At 55.9% G+C, this 21405-nt stretch overlaps 1 protein-coding gene across 1 annotated transcript; it reads right to left on the minus strand.

The window, feature by feature from the left end:
- Positions 1-1639: 1639 nt before the first annotated feature.
- Positions 1640-14240, minus strand: KCNN4 (potassium calcium-activated channel subfamily N member 4). Its single transcript, XM_074307059.1, is given in 10 exon segments — positions 1640-2343; positions 3268-3432; positions 3593-3662; positions 3846-3964; positions 4136-4246; positions 5071-5206; positions 5633-5802; positions 5804-6046; positions 8259-8354; positions 13748-14240. Coding segments are annotated over 9 exon segments (1260 nt in total). The 5' UTR covers positions 13901-14240; the 3' UTR covers positions 1640-2343; positions 3268-3270.
- Positions 14241-21405: the final 7165 nt, after the last annotated feature.

A 21405-nucleotide genomic window follows, 5' to 3' on the forward strand; every position in this document is an offset into this window, starting at 1 on the left:
TCTCAAGCTTCCTTTGTGCTGACATCTTATGTTTTCTATCCACAAAACGCCCTTCCTGCTCTACAATCTGTGTTCTTAAATCTCTTTTATTTATTTTACTTGTATCTCCGGCCCTTATCACACATGTCTGGCTCATAACAAGCACTTAATAAATGCTTGTGGATTGATTGATTTTGTGTAGGAACTGAGGCTGTTTGCTTTGGAGAGGAGGCGGCTCGGGAAGGGCTGTGAACCCCGGCTTCGGAGACAGGGCTGTCACCTGGAGAGGAGATTAGATTTGTTCTGCCGGGCCTTGAGGGCCCAACGAGGAGCCCAGCGGGAAGAGTTACAGGGAAGCTCTGTGTCCTAGGACTTCACGCGTGACGAGCAGGATCTGGTCATCGTCGACCTGGGCCTCGAACTCAAAGAGAAACTGGGCCGCTGGGCCCCACACGAGAGGCCCGGAGGCGACCCTGACCTAGAAAACCACACACTCCATTTTTATTTATTTTGCTAAATGTTTCTCAGTTACATCTTGCTCCGATCCAGTGGGCCCCATGCAGTCTGGACGCCGACATCCGACACCTCTGTGCGACGGCCCAACGGGTTAACCAGGAGTCCTGAAGCCTTGCTGAGAAGGCCTCCAATGAGGAAGAACCGGCCCTTCTGAGGCAGCCCATCACTCCAGGTTCCTTGTTAGGAACCGTTCCGTAACAGCAAGCCCATATTTACTTGAAGTACCTTAAACCGGTTACTTGGGGCCAAGAAAAACAAAGGGGTGGGATGAGGTGGGGTGATTGTTCCTTCATCTCAGTTCTGGCCTTCAGCTACAGGATGACCTCAGGAAAGTGAGTTTTGCTCTGAGCTTGAGAGATTTTTTTTCCTGTAAAATGAAAGGCTTGGACTGGATGGTCCCTTCATAATCTTGTGTAGGACCTGGAGAAGTTTCTCTTGAGAAGAGACATCTGGGGAAGGGGGAGATTTGATACGGTCCCTGTTTTAAGCATTAGAACGGGAGACCCGTTGAGAACTGGCCCCGGACAGCAGAGGAAGAAGGGCCGTGGTGCATTACGTTAATTCCTTTCTCAGGAACTTTGATTTCATGGTAGTCTCCATTTGGAGGGAATTTGACCATCGTGATGGCCCCTGCCTGTTCCTATGGGCTCTACTGTGCTAATATTGCATAGGAGTCATTCATTTTTAATACTTTTGTGATTCTCCACGTTGGGGAACATTCCCATATCTGAGCCACATTTGGGGTGTGAGCTTGGGCTCTCCCTCCGTCTCATTTTCCTTACATTTCTGTGAAAAGGAGCGAGTGGGAAGATGGCAACAGAACCTTCCTGTGCTGACATCGGGCAATGCCAACCATTGGCCAGCCTGTGCTTGAAAATCTCCATTGAGAGCTAATTGGCTATTTTGATATTGCTAAGTGTCACAGGAAGAGACTGTGGAGGCTGCAGAGTCCAACCCTTTCCTTTTACAGAGAGGGGAACTGAGGTCCCAAGGGATTTCCTCCAAGTCGCTCAATGAGTCAGTGCCAGGGGCGGCCTGAAACCTAGGGATCCTCGCTCTGGGTCTGCCTCTGCCCTTAGAAACGAGGGCTTGCTTGGCATTGGGAGGCTGGAAGTGTTTTAAAGGAAGGAACAACATCTCCCTGTTCTATAATATTAACTTTAATTACAAAGTAGGGGAGGAGGAGGGAAAACTGGGAAGCTCGGGCCAGACTCCCCTCCAGGAGCTCAGGCTGCCCATGTCCCCCTGCTGTTCCCACTAGGGGGTGTTCCGGGCCTCTGTGTACCGGCAGCTTGTCCGTCCTAAGAGCCTCTCTCCACCTCTAACACTGGATCCCTTTAGCTGTCCTACTGTCCAGCAGCTGCTGAGGACAGGATCTAGTGTCCAGTCTTCTCAGTTCTCGTTCAGCCTGAGGAACCAGCTCTCTCAGCTTCCTGTCCCTAGGAGGATATCCAGCCTCCTCTGCTCCACAGAGCCAGCCATCTGGGCCTCCAGGAGTAACTCCATCCCCGTCCTTCCAGGGACCCAAGAGCCTGGCTCCCGGCTCCTCCCCCTCCCCAGAACCTCCTCTTCCTTCTGCTCCTGAGTTGCTGGTATGACTTGGAGAAGGCCTGTGGTCTGCAGCTCCTGGGGTCCTTGACTCCCAGCCCCGTAGCAGCTTCGAAATTCACCCGTTCATTGCTTGGGTGAACAGGGTACCCCTGGCCCAGCCAGGGACTCGCCTAGCAGCTGTTGGAGAGAGGGACTCCCCTGGATTTGGGTCCCTCGTCAATGCTTTTGAAGTGAAAGGGGATAACTTCAGCCTTGTCCCCTGGGGCCAAAGGAGTCAAGATTCCCCTTCCACAGTCCCTGGCGGGGGGGGGGGGGGGGGGAAGGGGGAGTGGAGAGAAAGAGAAAAGAGAAAGAGGAAGAGAGAGAAGGGGAAGAGGGAGGGGAGGAGGGGGGGAGACAGAGAGAGAGAGAGAGACAGACAGACAGACAGAGACACAGAGAGAGAGAGAGACAGAGAGACAGAGAGAGAGAGAGACAGACAGACAGAGAGACAGAGACACAGAGAGAGAGACAGAGACACAGAGAGAGAGACAAAGAGAGAGAGGGAGAGAAAGAGAGACAAAGACAGAGCGAGAGAGAAAGAGAGAGGGAGAGAGAGAAAGAGAGAGAGACAGAGAAAGAGAGACAGAGACAGAGAGTGCGAGAGAGAGAGCAGAGAGACAGAGAGGGAGAGAGAGACAGAGAGAGAGAGACAGAGACAGAGAGAGACAGAGAGAGAGAGAGAGAGAGGGAGAGAGAGAGACACAGAGAGAGAGAGAGAGAGAGGGAGAGGTGTTAGGCGCACACACGCTCTTAGGGTGCAGACAAACAAGAAAGCCCACTTGGAGGGAGACAAGGAGTCTGGCTCCTCATGCATAAAGAAGCGCACCCAGATAGAGCCGGAGCTCCCCTGGAGCCAGGTTTCCTTGGAGTGACCCAGAGGCCAGGAGGCGCCCCGCTTGCTGGGCTACCCAGAGGACCTCCCCTCCCTGGTCCCCACCCCCACCCTTCGGGCCAGGGCTGACCAGGAGGAAGGGCCAGTTCAAGGGCCGGTGGAGGGGTCACGGCTGGGGATTCTGGGGCAGCAGCCGCTCCTCTGGCTCAGCCCTGAGCCCCGTCGACCTCTGCTGCACTGACCGCTCAGCTCCTTCCTCGGGAGCGGGACTGGAGGCCGCCTCCCTGTCTGAGCCGACCCCTAACCCGGACGGCCTCCCGCTGCGGAGACAGGACCCCCCCCCTTACCAACTAGGTGGCCTCCCCGGCTTCTGGGGGCTGCCTGGATTCCAGAGCCGAGCTGAGGAGCTGCGTCAGGGCGTCAAGCTTCCCCCCCAGCGCGTCCATTCTCTTCTCCAGGTCCCTGTGGGAGGTGCTGAGGCCGGACTGCAAGTCGCAGAGGATCATGTGCATCTGAGGGAGGAAGCATGTGCTGGGCCAGAGGCTCGGGGCCGGGAAGCTTTCCCATGATCCCTCCCTCCCGCCGCTGGCCTCCCTGTTGGGTTCGGGTCCCTCCCCGCCTCCGGCCCTTCCTCGCTGGTCCCGGCTTCTTGGCTCCGCATCCCCATCTCACCTTGGAGATGTCCACCATGGAGTTCACTTGTTCCCGGAGCTTCCGGTGCTTTAAGCGGACCTGGCGGAATCTGCGGAAGAGGAGCAGCTGGCGGCTCTGCCCGGGCTTGGGCCCTGGGCAGAACATGGCAGCGCTCGCTGTGGCCCCGGCCCGGCCTCGTCCCGGAAGTTACAGACACAGAAACACGCTCACACTCACCTCCCCCCCACCCTCCTCCTGCCCACCCTGCCCCCGCTGCCCCCGCGGCCCTCACATGTGGATGGCCGCTAGCAGTTTGCGCTGGTGCCTCCTGACGGCTCCAGACTCCTTCCTCCGGCTGTGCTTGTAGAACATCCAGGCCTCTTGGAGCACTCGCGCCGCGGAGTCCCTCATCTTTGGGAAAAGCACAGCTTCAGTGGGGGGGGGGGGGCGGGGGGGGCGGGGCCAGACTCGTGGGTCCCTGCGGACACCGGGAGCCGGAGCGTCAGGTCGCAGGGGCCGGGCCGGAGGATCAGGGACAGCGGGACAGCTGGTCTGCTGGGGGCGGGGCTCTCGGGCTCTCACCTCTTTGGAGTACTGGATGTCCATCATGAAATTGTGGACGTGCTTCTCTGCTTTATTGAATTCCAGCTTTCGGGCAACCACAGCCACCAGGAGAGCCGTGCAGCACACGCCCTGTGAGCGAGGGAGAGGTCGGGCTGGGGGGCACGTGTGTGAGGTGTGTGTGTGTGATGTGTGAGGTGTGTGTGTGAGTGTGTGAGTGTGTGTGAGTGTGAGTGTGTATGTGAGTGTGTTAGTGTGTGTGAGTGTGTGTGTGTGAGTGTGAGGTATGTGTGAGGTGTGAGGTGTGAGGTGTGTTAGTGTGTGTGTGAGGTGTGTGTGAGTGTGTGTGATGTGTGAGTGTGTTTGTGAGTGTGTGTGTGAGTGTGAGTGTGTGAGTGTGAGGTGTGTGTGTGATATGTGTGAGTGTGAGTGTGTGTGAGTGTGTTGGTGTGTCTGTGTGTGAGTGTGTTAGTGTGTGTGAGTGTGTATGTGTGTGAGTGTGTGTGAGTGTGGTGTGTGTTAGTATGAGTGTGTGTGCATGTGTGTGTGTGTCTGTGTGTGTGAGTGTGTGAGTGTATGTGTGTGAATGTGTGTGTGGTGTGTGTGTGTGTGAGTGAGTGTGTGTGTGTGTGGTGTGAGTGTGTTAGTGTGAGTGTGGTGTCTGTGTGTGTGTGTGTGAGTGTGTTAGTGTGAGTGTGTGGGGGGGGAGGGGGGAGCAGGCTGATTTTTCTAAGGTGTCGGAGCCGTGGACAAGACGTCGGGATCTGGGCTTGGAGTCTCCCTCCCCCCCCCCCCCCCCCCCCCTGCACTGTTTCTCTGTAAATGCTGACTGGAGGCTTCCCCTCCCAGCCCACGGTCTCTGCCTGTTCCCTCCAGCTCGGACATCGGGCGAATGGGCAAAGAGCTGGGCTCCCTGGGCGGGGGCTAAGGAGCGAGAGGCCCGATGGGAAACTCACCATCACCCCTGTGCAGAGACAGACGATCTTCCCCCACACGGTGCCCGGAACCACGTCCCCGTAGCCGATGGTCAGGAAGGTGATGGGGATGAGCCACAGCGTGTCTGTCAGGTGCCCAGTGGCATTGATGGCCTGCCTGGGGAGGGACATGGGGGGAGGGGGGGTTGCCTTGGGGATGGGCCTCCCCTCCTTCATCTTCCCACGTCACGTGCCCCACCTCCCTCCCCGAGTCCTGGCCAGGTAGTCTCCCTCACCTGCCTCCCCCACTCTCGGCCGTGGCCCGGGCCGGTCTCTCAGCCCGACTCTAGCTCTGCCCCCTGCCCTCCCTCCTGTAAGAGTGACCGTCTCCAGGCCCCCCGAAGTTCCTGTCACGGTCTCTGCAAGGGCTCCTCCCTCAGAGGCTGAGCCACTAGTGCGGGGGCCCGGCCATCCCCCACTACCACAGCCGTGAGCCGGGCCGGTCCCCCCTCAGGACCCCACGTGGGACACGTGCTCCTCCTTGCACCCATTTTACAGACTGAGAGGTAGAAGGGAAAAGGCCCCGCGGGCGCCGCCCCCTCACCTCTCGGCCACGGACAGCACCCAGGCCGTGGTGAGCCAGAGGCCGAGCGTGAGCGCCAGCAGCAGGCGGCCCGGGTGCGTGTTCATGTACAGCTTGGCCACGAACCAGTGGCGGAAGCGCACGCGGTTGAGGGCGCCGATGCTGCGGTACGAGGCGTTGAGCAGGACCCCCGCTGCGGAGCAGCACGGCGCGCGGCACCAGGTACAGGCGCAGCAGCATGGCCAGCGACAGCAGCGCCTCCTCCTGGCTCAGGAACGCGGGCCGGGGGCGCGGCGCGCGGCACGGAGGGGCCTCCCACGCGCCCAGTGGGGGCGGGTGCGCCCCGCACACCAGCAGCTCCAGCGCCATCTGGGCCACCTGGCGCCCCGTCAGCGCCACCCGCCAGTCGCGGAGCCCGTTGTCCGTCATGAAGAGCTGGGGGAGAAGGGCACGGGCTGACTCCGGCTTATCTGGGGGGCCCAGGAGGGGCGGGGGCGGGGGGAGGGGCGGCCCGAGGCGCCCGGCCGCAGTCACTGCGGGTGGGGGAGGGGCCTCGGGCCCTCCCCTCCCGGGGCCTTAGTCTCCTCTTCGGCAGCAGTGGGGCGTGGGCTCGGCCCCGCCCCCTTCAGCTCCGGATCGGGGCCGCGATGCGTCCTTAGAGCCCCCGTTCTCTTCTCCCAGTCCCCCCCTTCAGCCCCCCGGGTCTTGTCAGTCCTCGCCTCCTCCTCCCCTGCTCCTCCAGTCCCTTCTTCGCTCTCGCTCGGCCCCGTCTCTTTTTTCTTGTCCTTCAGGCCTCTTTTCCCCTTTTCTTCTCGTTTGGCTGTGCCCCCTCCCTCCTCTTCTCCTCTCCCTCCTCCCTTTCCATCTCTCTTCTTAAAGTGCTCCCCGCCCTTCCTTCTTCGCTTCTTCCCCCGGGTCCCCTCCCCTGAATCTCTGGCCTTTTCCTCCCTCCTTTTCTGCCTTCCTTCTCTCCCCTCCCCTTCCCTCTTCTCTTCTCTTCCCTTTCTCTCTCCCCCTCTCTGTCTCTCTGTGTCTCTCTGTGTCTCTCCTCTCTGTCTCTATCTCTATCTCTCCTCTCTCTCTTGTCTCTGCCTATCCTCTCTCTGTCTCTCTCTCTGTGTCTCTCTGTCTCTCTCTGTGTGTCTCTCTCTGTCTCTGTCTCTCTCTGTCCCTCTCTCTGTCTTTCTCTCTGTCTCTCTCTGTCTCTGTCTCTGTCTGTCTCTGTCTCTCTGTCTGTCTCTCTCTGTCTCTCTGTCTCTCCTCTCTGTGTCTCTCTCTCAGAGGTGATTGGGATTAACTCACTTGTCTAGTGTCACAGAGTTAGGAAGAATGTCTGAGGCCAGATTTGCTCAGATCCTCCTGACTTCAAGGTTGCTGTTCTGTCCACTGTGCCACCTAGTTGCCCCCCCTTTTCTCATTCTTCCCTTCCTTTCCCCTTTTCTCTCCCCCTCTCTGTCTCTATCTCTATCTCTCCTCTCTCTCTGTCTCTCTGTGTCTCTCCCCCTCTCTGTCTCTCTCTGTCTCTCTGTGTCTCTCCTCTCTGTCTCTATCTCTATCTCTCCTCTCTCTCTGTCTCTGCCTATCCTCTCTCTGTCTCTCTCTGCCTCTCCTCTTTCTGTGTCTCTCTGTCTCTGTCTCCCTGTCTCTCTCTGTCTCTGCCTATCCTCTCTCTGTCTCTCTCTGTGTGTCTCTCTGTCTCTGTCTCTCCTCTCTGTCTCTATCTGTGTCTCTCTGTTTCTGTCTCTTTCTCTCTCTGTCTCTCTCTCTCTGTCTCTGTCTCTCTCTGTGTGTCTCTCTCTCTGTCTCTCTCTCTGTCTCTGTCTCTCTCTGTTCCTCTTCTGTCTTTCTCTCTGTCTCTCTCTCTGTCTGTCTGTCTGTCTCTGTCTCTATCTCTCTGTCTCTCTCTCTCTGTCTCTCTCTCTGTCTCTGTCTCTCTCTGTCCCTCTCTCTGTCTTTCTCTCTGTCTCTCTGTGTCTCTCTATCTCTGTCTCTCTCTCTCTGTATCTCTCTCTGTCTCTGTCTCTCTGTCTCTCTCTCGGTCTGTCTCTCTGTCTCTCCTCTCTGTGTCTCTCTCTCAGAGGTGATTGGGATTAACTCACTTGCCTAGTGTCACACAGTTAGGAAGAATGTCTGAGGCCAGATTTGCTCAGATCCTCCTGACTTCAAGGTTGCTGTTCTGTCCACTGTGCCACCTAGTTGCCCCCCCTTTTCTCATTCTTCCCTTCCTTTCCCCTTTTCTCTCCCCTTCTGTCCTCTCTTTTCTCCCTTTCCTTCGTCTCCCCTCTCCTCTTTCCTCCCCTCCCCTCCCCTCCCCTCCTGTCCTCTCCTCTCCTCTCCTCTCCCCTCCCCTGTCCTTGGAAAGAGATGGAGGGCTGTGGTACCGGGCAGAGGGTGCATTGGGGGGAAGGGGAGATGATAGAGAGGCTGGAGAACAGGATACTTGGGGCCCTGGGGGCAAGGGAGTCTCTGTCAGGGCGTGGACCCTTCCTTGCCACCATTCTCATTAGTCACTGGTCTGGGCAGGCAGGAAAACCCCCGAGAGGAGGAGGAAGAAGAGAAGGAGGATGGAAAGACTGAGGTGGCCGAGGCAGGGCTGGGAGGGGCGGGGGGGAGCAGAACCGGGCCGGGATGCTCCAGGCTCACCTACCTGAACTTCCTTAGCGTGGAAGGCCAAGATGAGCCCGAGAAGGAGAAGGGTGGAGATGCTGATCCCGCATTTCACCAGGAAGAGATAGGGAACCCACTGTGGAGATATGGGGAAGGTCAAAGCCACTCTGGGGCCGCCACTGTCCCTCGGGGTGGGGATTGCCTCCTTGCTCCCCCCCCCCCACTCTGGGGGCTCTTGGAAACTTAGATTCCTCCTCTGTATTGACCCTCCCCCGTATCCCTTGGTGTACCATTTCATGTGCCCCTACCCTAGTGCGGGGGATTGTGGGTATTCTGTCTTAGGTTGTGAAGAACACCCCCTTCCCTCCCCAGCACCAGTCACATGTCCCCAATTCTCTTCCTTTCTCAATCTCACTTCCTCCCGCCTCCTGGGGAAGTGGCTCAGATTCAGAGGGCCCCAAGAAACCGCCATTCAGTGAAACCCCTGCCCAGGGGCTCTGAAGGGGAACAAGTGTCCCTGACCCCTCCTCCCCCTTCCTAGCTCTGACCATTCCGCCCCTCCCCCAGGTGCCTCAGTTTCCAAACCTACAGCAGTATACTGCTCCACACCCAGAGAGACAGTCGGTCCCCTTATCCTCCAGCCTCTAGAAGCCATTCAGTCTGTTAATCCCCGGCCCCTGGGGTAGGGACTCCTAAAAGGTACCACTCCGAATCCCGTAACCCTCACCCTCTATTCTAGGGACCCACAAAAACATCGTCAGGACCCAGCACCCCCCCTTTCTTCTGAGAGGCCTGGAAATCGTTATTTAAGTTAAGAGCATGTGAAAAAGCCGATGTGCCCCTAATAAATAAAAGCTCCCCACCCCCAGCCCTGACTCAGGATCTCGGCTCTAGACGAGGACTTAGAGATTTGCCTTTTATTTTGGGAATGAAGAAATTCAGGCTCGAGATGTGGAAAACTGAGGCCAGAAGCGAGGAAATGGTTTTCCCGGCCACTTGCAACAAATGCCGGCCCCAGACCAATCCAGACAAGCCTCCCCTGCAAGCCTCCAGCTCTGCCCTACTTTGTCCCCGCCTTTGCCAGACGCGCCCTGCACCCCCACGAGCTGGGGTGCTCCCCGGGCCCAGGCCCTCTTCCTCTGCTTGTCCCCCATCTCCCAGTTCATCCTGGCCTGTCCTGAGCGTCTCCCTCCCCCCACCCTGGGCCCATCCCTCCGGCCTGGCTTATGGCCCGGATTGGGCTCCGGGGCCGGAAGCCTGCGTCCTCCAGTAACCACAACTGAGTGTATATTTTCTCCCTTTGGCAACACATCGGAAAAACTCTCCGAGGAGAGGGCTGGAGAGCCGGGACGCTCGGGTCCCGTGGGGGCTGGGGAGCTCCCGGGTCCTTTGGGGAGAGGGGCAAGGGGCTGAGGGAATCGGGGAGTCACTTCAGGGAAAGCCACGGAGAAGCAGACGCATGTGCTCCGCGGCGGCGGCACCTGTTTCTTCCCAAGCTGCCCAGCCCTGGCCCCTGCCTTGATTATCGACCTTTGCCAACTTCCTCTCCCTGTCTTCCTCAAGGGAACAATGAGGCTGTTGTCCCCCCGACACCCCTCTCCCCAAGAACAGGCCCTGCTCCCTCTCCTGTCGTCAAGACTGCCTTTTGTCCCCCTCGGTTTCTTCCTGCTCTCCTTCAACTGGATCTCACCCACTTTCTGTCTCTTTCAGCCCTTGGTGTCTGTGTTTATGTTCCTGCCTCCAGCTCCCTTCCCCAGCCTCGCCACCGTTCGCTGTCCCTGATTATCCCGTTCTCTGTCACAGTTTGGGTCTGTCTGTTACCACAGCCCTTCCTCAGCTCTCTATTTCAATCTTGGACTCTGTCTCTGTCTCTGTCTCTCCATCTCCTTGTCTTTCAGTTATTTGACGTTTCATTTATCATCTTTCCGACTGTATTTCTCCATCTAGCTGTTTCCAATCCCCAAATCATCTCTCTGTGTCTTAGAGAATCTGTCTATCTCTAAGATTTTTAGTCTTTCTGGTTGTCTCCCTCTATCCATCTCTGTGTCTCTGTCTCTCTCTGTCTCTTGGTCTCTGTCTCTCTGTGTCTCTCCATCTCCTTCTTTCAATTATTTGACATTTTATTTATCAGCTTTCCGTCTATTTCTCCATCTGCTTGTTTCCAATCCCCCAATCATCTCTCTGTGTCTCTCTCTCTCTGTGTCCCTGTCTCTCTCTGTCTCTGTCTATCTCTCTCTGTGTTTCTGTCTCTCTCTGTCTCTCCATTTCAGTTATTTGACGTTTCATTTATCATCTTTCCGACTGTATTTCTCCATCTGGCTGTTTCCAATCCCCCAATCATCTCTCTGTGTCTTAGCCTCTCTCTACCTTCAAGGTTTTCAGTCTTTCTGGTTGCCTCCCTCTGTCCATCTCTGGATTTCGGCCTTCTTCAGCTTTCCGTGCTCATTTGTTTACACCTGGACGTATCCGCTTGTGTTTCTCCTTCTTTATCTGTCACTTCCTCAGCCCTTCTCTGGCCCTGGCCCTGGCTGGTTCTGTCACGGTCTCTGTCTGTCTCTCTGTGTATCCAAGCATCTGCCCAGTTCTGTCTCTCCTGCATCTCTGCCGTTTCAGATTCGCTCCCTCTGTGTACTAGAATGAGTGGCCCTCCTTGAAGAACAGGGCTAGAATCCCTTAAAAGGGAGAGGTAGAGTGGGTTCAGACGGGGGAAGCAGTATATAGGCTTAATATTCCCAGTTTATAGATGAAGAAACTGAGGTCCAGCCTGGGAAATGCCCCTACCCTTTCACCAGGAGATTCAGGAGATAGGGCTGGAGGAGGAGAATGGTGCCTCAGGTGGGGGGTCTTCTAGGGAGCAAGAGGCTCAGCCTGGATGCTTGTGGAGGTCACCCCTCAGAGGAGGCGGTCTGGAGGAGGCCGCGGGGGGGGGATATACCCCCGCAAACAGAGGGTGTGGGAGCCAGAGCGTGGGAGCGGTAGGTCGACTCCAGGCCTTGCTTCCTGTTGGCACCGATGGCGGGCCGGCTCCACCCCCTAGTGCCTCTTGGCCCCCAGTCCACCCACCCTCCTGCCTGATGTTCTTATCAGACTCCACGGCTGGAGAGAAGACATGCACAACCCCAGAGAGCCTTGGATCTCCTCAGCCCAGTCACTCCTTCTTCTGGGGAGGGAGACAGCTTCCATCTCTCCCTTCCCCACATCTCCCCCCAGCTGTGCCCTGCTCAGTCCCTTGTCATCTCTAACTCTCTCCAAGTCTGCCCAACTCCCTTCTTAAGTTTTCCCTTTCTGTCTCCTCCTATTTCCCACCCCCTCCTTGCTGCCACAGGATTATAGCAGCTCAGAGGTCAGCCACCCGGCGCGGCCCACACCTGACCAATAATAGCTAGCTAGCTTCTGCGGTATGAATGAAGTCGGACAGAGTTCCACACCCATGATCTCACCTAAGAGCTCCTTGCTTCCCTCACCTGACCTTCCCCCCAGCAGAGCCAACAAGTGGGCAGCCAGCTTGAAGCCCTCCAGAGCTGTGGCGCTCTTCCCTCCCCAGGCAGACCATTCTGCTTTCAGCACCTCGGATCTTAGGCAATTTCCTGGTGTGGAGCTGAATCTCCCTCTCCACAACTCCTTCTCCCCCCACGCTCTTTCCACGCTGCTCTAGTCCTGCCCTTTGGCATCCAATAGGACGGGTTCATCGCTCTTATCTCTAACAGCCCTTTGAGACTTTGAAGGCGGTGATCCTGGTTCCCTTTGTACTTTTCTTCTCCTGACACCTCCAGTTTCTTTAACTGATCCTCTCCCCGCAAGAGCCTTGGTTTATTGAGTTCTGGCCACTCTTCTCCCTGATTTCTCCCAGAACTAAACCCAAGCTTCCAGATGACCTTTGACTTGGCCAAGAAACATCCTGCACTCGTTCTGGACAACGGGTGGTTTGGGGGTGTCGTGCCCCGTTGGTGATTCATGTGGAGCTTGCAGGCCACCGAGAACACCCTCACTGCATGCAGTCCGGCCACCTTAAGTACTCCAGTCTACTCTTGAGAAAATGGCTTTTAAGCCGAAGTTCTTCACCCTCTATTGACTTTCACTGGATTTCTTTGGACTTTCAGGTCTGTCCTGTTGAGATCTTTTCAGACCCAGATTTTATCAGCCAGTGTGTTGTCTGTCCCTTCCAGCATCGTGCCATCAACACATTTGATAAGCGTGCCATCTAGGCCTCCATCCAAGCCGGTGATGAAACACTACAGGGCCAAGGCCAGAGCCCCGAGGCCTTCAGGACAGGCCTCCCTCCAAGCTGGTTTCAGTCCCTTCATTTGGAACTGGTCATTGAACCAATTCTAAGTTTACATAAGTATACTGTTGTTTCCACGTCTCACTGGCTAAGTCACAAATATAACAAGACACTAGGAAATGCTTTGCCAAAACCCGAGTCCCCGGTTCTGTTCCCGAGTGGACACCCGGGGCCTCTCCCTGACTCCACCTTCAGCTCCCTCCCAGAACTCTGCCCCCAGTTCTGCTTCCAACATATCCCCCAACGCTGGTCTCCGGATTCCTTCCCTAAACTCGGTACTAAATGCCCTCTCTTCTCCAGTCATTGCCCAGGATTCTCCGTATTCTTTTCTACAGAGCTGTGCCCTCTACCCTACCTCCCCTACTCTCCATCGGCCCACCTCCTGTTTGCTGATATTTATCTGTTCTTTCTATGACCCGTTCCTTCCTCTCTCTTCCCCTCCCCTAGACACTAGGGAATGTACCTGAGGCTTGCAGGGGCCTGTCCCAGCTTCACCTGGCCTGGACTACCTCGCCCTCATCCCACCAATCCCAGGCTTCCTCCCCAGCCTTCAATTCTGCACTCAGGGGCCCATTTACCTGGATACTCCAGCCCCACCCTACCCCTAACTGGGAGGTGACCATCCCTCGGCCTCAGACCCCTGGGGACCCAGACGGTTTTATTCCCTCCTTGGCCCTTGGGGTCTCAGAGCTTTGGGATCGCCTGATCTGAAGGGAGACCAGCATCCCGATCCCCCGGGGAGCTTCTGGGAGAACCCCAGAGCCTCGTCCGAGAAGGGAAGTCACCGAGGAAAGCTGGGAGGGAGCCCTGGGAGCCACAGAAGCCGAGGACGGATGGGGGCGGCTGGGAAGCCCAGTCTGGGCTCTCCGGAGGGAGGTTCCCTGTTCTCTGGCTTGTCATCCCAGCCCAGCGGTCCCGCCCCACAGTCAGACCGTTAGATAAGGAGCTCCAACGTTCCGAAACAAGTTGCTCTTCTCTAGCATCCCGGGGAACAAAGGCGAGGGGGATGGCCGCCCCCCCTTCTCCTTCTCCCCCCCTCCCGCTCTCCTTCCCCCCCCCCCGTTCCCCTTCCTTCCGCGCCAGGGCTGGGGATCCCCTGGAGGACTACTCTCCTTGCCCAGGAACTGAAGTCTGGCTCTCCCTCCCGACCTGCCTCGGGGACGCGCGCGTTCTGCTCTCAGGGCTTCCTCCCGGCCCGGAGGCTGCCCCGTCGCTCCGCCCGCTCCGGGCCCCCGGCCCCCATTCACCTGGCACTGGCCGAACCACAGCATCTCGGCGTGCAGCACCATCAGCCCGATCCCCGCTCCGGCCATGGCCAGCGCCCAGCCCGCCAGGCTCTTCTCCTCCTCCAGCAGCCGCTTCCGCCGCCTCAGGGCGCCCAGTCCCGGGACTCGCTCCATGGGCCTGGGGGCCTTGGGGCCGGGGGGAGCCCGCCCCCAGGGCCCGGAGCCGCCCCCGCCCAGCGCGCAGAGCGTCGCCAGAGCTGGCTCCGGAGCTAGCGGAAAGCTGGGGAGGGAGCCGCGGGAGCCACAGAAGCCGGGAGGCGCAGCCAACGAGTCTGGCGGAGAGCCGGGCGGCGGGGGGCCGGGAGCACGAGCGCTCCGGAAAGAGCCGGCCAGAGTTTGGGGAGAGCCCCGCCAGTGCTTAGAGAAACTTACGCAGAGCCTAGCCAGAATTCCCCAGAGAGCCCAGAGACAGCTCAGAGACAGCCCGGAGAGAGACAGCTCAGAGACAGCCCGGAGAGAGACCGCTCAGAGACAGCCCGGAGAGAGACAGCTCAGAGACAGCCCGGAGAGAGACCGCTCAGAGACAGCTCAGAGACAGCCCGGAGAGAGACCGCCCAGAGACAGCCCGGAGACCGCTCAGAGACAGCCCGGAGAGAGACCGCTCAGAGTCAGCCCGGAGAGAGACCGCTCAGAGACAGCTCAGAGACAGCCCGGAGAGAGACCGCTCAGAGACAGCTCAGAGACAGCCCGGAGAGAGACCGCTCAGAGACAGCCCCGACACCTCTCAGAGACAGCCCGGACACGGCTCCAGAGACAGCCCGGGGACCGCTCCGAGACATCTCCGAGAGAACGACAGCGCGGGGAGTCCGGGAGAGAGGCGAGAGAGTTCAGAGAAAGCGTGGAGAAAGAGCAGAATCAAGGAGGGCGCCAGCCAGAGGGGGCTTGGTCGGAAAGCTGCAAATGAGCCCCGTCCGGTGCCGGGAGCCAGGGCAATATCTGTACTCTGTACCAGCCAGAGGCTGAGACCCAGAGGGCAGGGAGGCAGGGAGGGAGGGGCCTGACCGCGGCACAGCCCGTGGCTGCCAGGGAGGGAGGGGAGAAGGAGGGGCTCAGGGTGATCTCCCCCGCCTTCAGACACCCTCCCTCCCTCCCTCCCTCTTTCCCCCGGCCAGGGAAGTGCCAGGGGCTGGTGGCGGCAGATCTCTCAGCGTCCTTTCACGTACCCCAATACCCTCAGAGTCAACCAGAGGACAGAACCAGAGAGGGGCAGAACCGGGGCAAAACTCGGACCATAGATTGTCAGATCACTCAGTCTACCAAGAAGGATTTGTTGAGCACCTACTGTATACCAGAACTTTTTTGGGGCACTGGGGATAGGAAAGCAAAGAATGAAAAAAAATATGCCATGTTTAAAAGGAAGATTGGGAGCCCCCCCCCCAAAAAAAAAGAACGTGTGAGTTATCAAGGATCATATCAGCCTTGGAAGGAAAGTTAGAATCAAGAATATCAGACGAGGAAAATCTTAGAACATAGAACATCACAGCTAGGAGGAAACTTAGAACTTTGAACTATGGGATCTTTTAAGCTGAAAGGACCTTAAAGTACAGAACTTCAGAGGGAAAAGTAGCCAAAGAGCACAGTGTCATAAGATGTCAACTCTTTTTAGCACCCAAAGGTGTTCCCAAGCTAACCCTCTTATCTTTCCAGTCATCCACACATCCACGTTCTAGTGTCCAGACACAGTGTTTCTCACACATGGCTCCCCATTTCCTCTCTGTGACTTTACATAACAGCCCCACATCTGGAGCACCCCCCCTCCCACATTTCACCTCACGGAACCCTTCCTTCCTTCTAGACTTAGCTTGACCATCACCTTTTGCCCAAAGCCTCTCCTTATCCCCTAGCTTCGGTCCTTCCGCTCCCTCTCTCATTTTTTCTTCTTCCTTTAAAGAACCTGTATATAATTTTCCTGTATAAACTTCTGTTTGCACATTTTCTACCTTGATTGAATGTAAGCTCCCTGAGAGCTTACAGGAACTGTTTCGTTTATTATCTAGCAGGGTACCTGGAACATAGCACATCTTTAATAAATGCTTGTTGAGTGATTGATTAGAATAGAGAACGTCATTTCTAGGAGCAAGGGGGAACTTTAGAATCTTAGAACTAGAGCTGTAACTAACACAGGATGACCAGGGTTTTAACTTAGGGTGCAACAATAGGGTGAAGAATGGCACAGTTCTTCCAAAAAGCAGTTGACCATGATCTTGATCAGTAGAGGATTGATTGGAGAGGAGATGCCGGCTCCATGGGGGAGGAGGTTTAACCAAAAGCCTGCTCCATCCTCCACCAAAGAGACTGTACCCAGTCAGGATAGATTGGGTCAAGCAGGAGGAATGGCTTGGAGAGACTTGCATGAACTGATGCTGAGTGAAATGAGCAGAACCAGAAGATCGCTGTACACTTCAATGCTGTATGAAGATGGATTCTGATGGAAGTGGATATCTTCAACATAAAGAAGATCCAACTCACTTCCAGCTGATCAATGATGGACAGAAATAACCACACCCAGAGAAGGAACACTGGGAAGTGAATGTAAATTGTTAGCACTACTGTCTATCTACCCAGGTTACTTATACCTTCGGAAGCTAATACTTAATGTACAACAAGAAAATGGTATTTACACACATATATTGTATCTAGGTTATATTGTAACACATGTAAAATGTATGGGATTGCCTGTCATCAAGGGGAGGGAGTAGAGGGAGGGAGGGGAAAATGTGGAAAAATGAATACAAGGGATAATGTTATAAAAAAAAATTTACTCATGCATATATACTGTCAAAAATGTGTAAATAAATAAAAAAAGAATAATTAAGCAAAAAAAAAAAAGGATAGATTGGGTCAAAAAGACTCATTCTTTATGGAGTACTGTTCTTGAAATCAAGAACTGGATTTGAATCCTGCTTTGGATTGGGATATTGGGCAATGTTACTTCTCTGTGCCTTAGTTTCCCTATTTGTAAAGCTGGGAAGGGAGGTTATTGAGGTCCCTTCCAGCTCGAAAATCCCAATTCCTATATATGTGAAATCAGAAGAAGTGATTTCTAAGAAGCTCTTAAATTCTAAGTTTAATAATAAAATAATATCTGACATATGCTTAATGGAAGGCTTTCAAAGCACTTTACATGTGTCATCTCATTTAATCCTCACAACCTTTGAGCAAAGTTAATAGTTACTAGCCCCATTTTGCATACGAGGAAACTGAGGCAAAACGATAAGTGACTTGCCCAGGGTCAGTTAGCCCACAAGTGTCTAAGACTGGATTTGAAGTCAGTTTTCTCTGACTTTAAATTCAGTATTCTATTTTTGTGATTCCACAACAATCATACCGTTGTGTAGGTGCTACCATTATCCTTATTTGTAAAATGAGGAAACTGAACCCAAAGGACTGACTACCTTGTTATTTGCACATATTCTGATCATGCTTCCATATGTATTCCTCGATAGAACTAAGCTTTCCCTCCCTCTCAGTGCCTGGAACATCACTGGTAACACATGCCTGCTTGATGATTGACTTACGCACTGACCTGAGTTCCCAAAGCAAGTGAGACACAGACGTGAGACTGGAACTCAGGACTTCTGATGATCCATTTCGGGCTCTTTCCGTCATGCTACACACCCAGCAACACACAAATATGACACATAGCAGCCTACACAGAATGACACACACCAGCTTCATATAGCCAGACACAGGGAACATGATACACACAGAGGGACACACCCAGCAACACACAAACACAACAGCCAAAATGACACCGCACTCACACACACACAAGCCCCTCTGCCAATCTCCCAGCCCCTGGGAGAGGTGCCCACACGCCGGGTGGGCGCTCAGGAGCCACACAGACATGCCCAGCCTCCCACAGGCACACAATACACACACTCTCATGTGCAGGCGCAGAAACTGCCGCTTCCAGTCTCACCTACTCGGACACTGCCAGATGCCGACTGAGATACACGTCGCTCCCGCTCTCTAGCTCTGTTTCTCTTCCTCTGACACCTTCTAAACTCTCCTCGGAGAAAGCCAGACCCCGGCCCACTCGGGAATAGAGACACGGGGGAAACCGCAAGGAATCCGAGCCAGAGATAACGGGGATCCCAGAGACGCGAACCGTTACTGATGCAGAAAAAGAAGGGAACGTTCGCCAAGAGAAAGAATAGGCGTTCAAGGGGAAAAGGAAGAGCCGAGACAGGGGGATGGCTTGTTCCAAGGTTCCTCTTAGCTCTGACATTGATATAGGTCTCATATTTTATACTCCAGGAATCTTTCCAGCTTGGACGGTCTATGTTCTTATTTTTTAAAATTATAACTTTATTTTTTTCCAAACACGGGCAAAGATAGTTGCCAACCTTCTCCTTGGTAGAACTCTGCCCCCAATTTTCCCCTCCCCCCCACTCCCCTAGACGATATCATGGGTGCAGTTCTTCTAAACATATTTCCACTTCCGTCAAGCTGCGCAGGAAAAATCAGATCAAGAGAACAAACAAAACAAGCAAACAAGCAAGCGCACCCCCGAAAGGGGGAAAAACAGGCGAGAGAGAAAAGAAAACAAACAAGCAAGCGCACCCCCAAAAGGGGAAAAACAGGCGAGAGAGAAAAGAACAAACAAGCAAGCGCACCCCCAAAAGGGGAAAAACAGGCGAGAGAGAAAAGAACAAGCAAGCGCACCCCCAAAAGGGGGAAAAACAGGCGAGAGAGAAAAGAACAAACAAGCAAGCGCACCCCCAAAAGGGGGAAAAACAGGCGAGAGAGAAAAGAACAAACACACAAGCGCACCCCCAAAAGGGGAAAAACAGGCGAGAGAGAAAAGAACAAACACACAAGCGCACCCCCAAAAGGGGAAAAACAGGCGAGAGAGAAAAGAACAAACACACAAGCGCACCCCCAAAAGGGGAAAAACAGGCGAGAGAGAAAAGAACAAACACACAAGCGCACCCCTAAAAGGGGAGAACGCGATGCTCTGATCCGCTTCGGGCTCCATGGCTGGAGTTCCAAAGGCCCCTTCACCCCCCAGGAGTTCCTTTGAATTCCATCTCCGAGTGACCCTGGCAAGTGACCTCCCTTAACCTCTCTGGGCCTCAGTTTCATCATGTTGAAAATGAGGGGGTACGACTTCCTGACCTATGACACTACAGACATGTGACCCCCACACGCCGGAAGCCGGTTACTGAGAGGCAGGGGGATGCCGAGACCCGAGAGAGAAGAGATGAGATTAAGGAGACCTCAGTTAGAGAGAGATACAGAGATAAAGAAGCAGAGACAGTGCAGGACGGAGGTGGTGACAGCGCCCTCTGGGGGCTCCCGCCGACCCCCTCCCCTCCCCTCCGGGACCGAGGGGGGTGTGTGCGGTGACTCAGTCAGCCTCTTCCCGTGACTCAGCCGGGGCCTCGCCCGGCTGGGGAAGGGGGGAGGGGACGCTCGCTGCATTGGGGTGGGGGTGGGGTGGGCTGAGTCACAGACCACCGCGGAGGGACCCGGATGCAGAGAACACCTGGGTCCCTTTGGGGAGAAGCTCGGGAAGGGCCGTCCTCGCCGCGGAGAACGCTACGGCCTAGGACAATGGCGTCCCGAGGATGGGGGAGGGGACAAGGGCGCCCGGGCCCGGGCCGGACGCCTCGGGGGCTCGGGGGCCGGGAGCGGGATTTCCCGTTGGCCGGGGCCCAGCGCCCCACCGCAGAAGCGCCGTATCTCCGGGACTGGCCGCCCGCCAGCGCTGGGACAAAGGAGCGTTTGACGCGCGCGGGTGCAGAAATATCACGCGGCGCCGGAAGCTCCGGGAGAGGGCGGGCCGCGGCCCGGGGCCATCCGGAAAGTGGGGGGGGCGTGTTCTGTCTACCCCGCCCCCCCGCCGTGCCCCCTCCCCCACCTCGGTGTAACTTCTCGCGCTGGAGCGCGCCGGCGAATCCCGGAGCCTCCAGGGCTGGAAGGAGCGCCCCCTGGCGACAGTGTGAGGGAGCGCAGGCCGGAGGCGGGAGACGTCTCTGGCTCTCCCCCTTGCGCGTGTCTCTCCCGAGCTCTCTCTGCGGCCCGTCTCCTTCCGGTGCTGGGCGATCCCCGCCAGCTCTACGTGGGGTCTTTCTCGGCGCCCCCACTCCCCCCTGTCCCTGGGGCTTTTCACCAGTGCGGGGCGCGGGGGAGGGGAGGCACGCTTCAGTCCGTCCTTCAGGCTGTCCCCACCCCCGCCTGCTGTCCGGGGGGGGGAGGGCCGGGTGTCCGTCCGTCCGTCCGGGTGACTGCGCCGGGGGGACACCCTAGCCCGCTCTGCTCCCCGGGAGCGGCCCCGTCGCTGTCCCTGGTGCTGACACGGGCGGAAGAAGGGCTCTGTCCGCGGTGCTGATGGAGGACCCCGCCGGGATGAGTGGGCAAGCGGAGGGCCGCTCCCGGGCGGCTCCGCGGGCCGGGCGTCCGCTGGTGACTAGCGGGGGGCCGCGCGCCTGAGCTGGCCCCGTCAGGTCTCACCTCCCCCCGTTAAATCTGTACAAGGAGCGCACAGGCTAGATATGGCCAAGGCCCCTCCCCCCCACGGCTGCTCGGGGGTCCCGCTCTCCTCTTCTCTAAAGCCCTCCCTGGGGTCGCCGTTCCCCGCCCTTCGGGGCCCTCCAGCCCCGGCTCATGCCCTTTGACTTAAGACTCTGGGATTAAGGTCCTCCCCTCTCGGTCCCACTTCCGCAGCCCTCGGCCCCCTCCTCCGGCCTTCCCGAGCCACCCCAGCCTGCGGAAGGGCTGCAGCCGGCCCCAACGACGGGTACCTCCGGTCTAAGGGGAGCAGACTGCTGCCAGGTCACTTGATCACAGAAATCAGCCGAAAGGAGCCTCATTTTACATAGGAAGAACGTGTGTCGGCCTTAGTTCTGTCAGGGGCCAGAAAAGAAAAGAAAAAAGAAGAAAAAACAAAACAGAGAAAGCGCAGCCACTTCCCCATCCCACTCTTCTTCTAGGATCTCAGGAGAGCCTGGCCCCAGGAGCCCACGCATGCCCCCCTCCCATTGTGCATTTCAAATCCTGGTTTTTCTCTACAGGACAATTTCTGAAACATTCTTTGATCAAAATGTCCTATTATTCTTTATTTGAATAATCTTGGTCAAATTCTGTTCTAATGGGACACGTAGTAGTCACATAACAGGAAGTGGAACTGACAGCTAAGGTTCCTTCCAGCCTTTAATAAGAATCCTTTTTTTTTTTTTTTTTTTTGTCTAAATGAAGGTTCTGCAAATGGAATCCTAATTTGCCATTGTTTTACCAGCTAAGTTAGGAGAGTTGTCCTTGATCGACCTATATCTGGTGAATTTTTTAATGTCGGGTTTATGTGTTAATTCCAACTTCTCTTTGCTTTATGTGATAATTGTGAAAGCTTTTAAAAAATGCTCCATGCTGTGCAGTGTGTGACTTGAATCCTACTTTCCTCTCACCCGGTCGCTGGATTGTGAAAATAATACTAGCCAGCATTTGTATTGTATGACAAACGTTATCTCATGTTGTCTTTACCACGACCTTGGAATGCAATTACAAGATAAACAAGAAAATCGAGGTTAAATGCGAGACGTGGCTTTCAAATGTGATTTTGATGCATCGTGTGGCAAGTCCTGAAACGCCGATCAATGTCTAGGGATGGGGATCGG

This window comes from Sminthopsis crassicaudata, chromosome 3 (assembly GCF_048593235.1).
Source record: "Sminthopsis crassicaudata isolate SCR6 chromosome 3, ASM4859323v1, whole genome shotgun sequence".
NCBI lineage: Eukaryota > Metazoa > Chordata > Mammalia > Dasyuromorphia > Dasyuridae > Sminthopsis > Sminthopsis crassicaudata.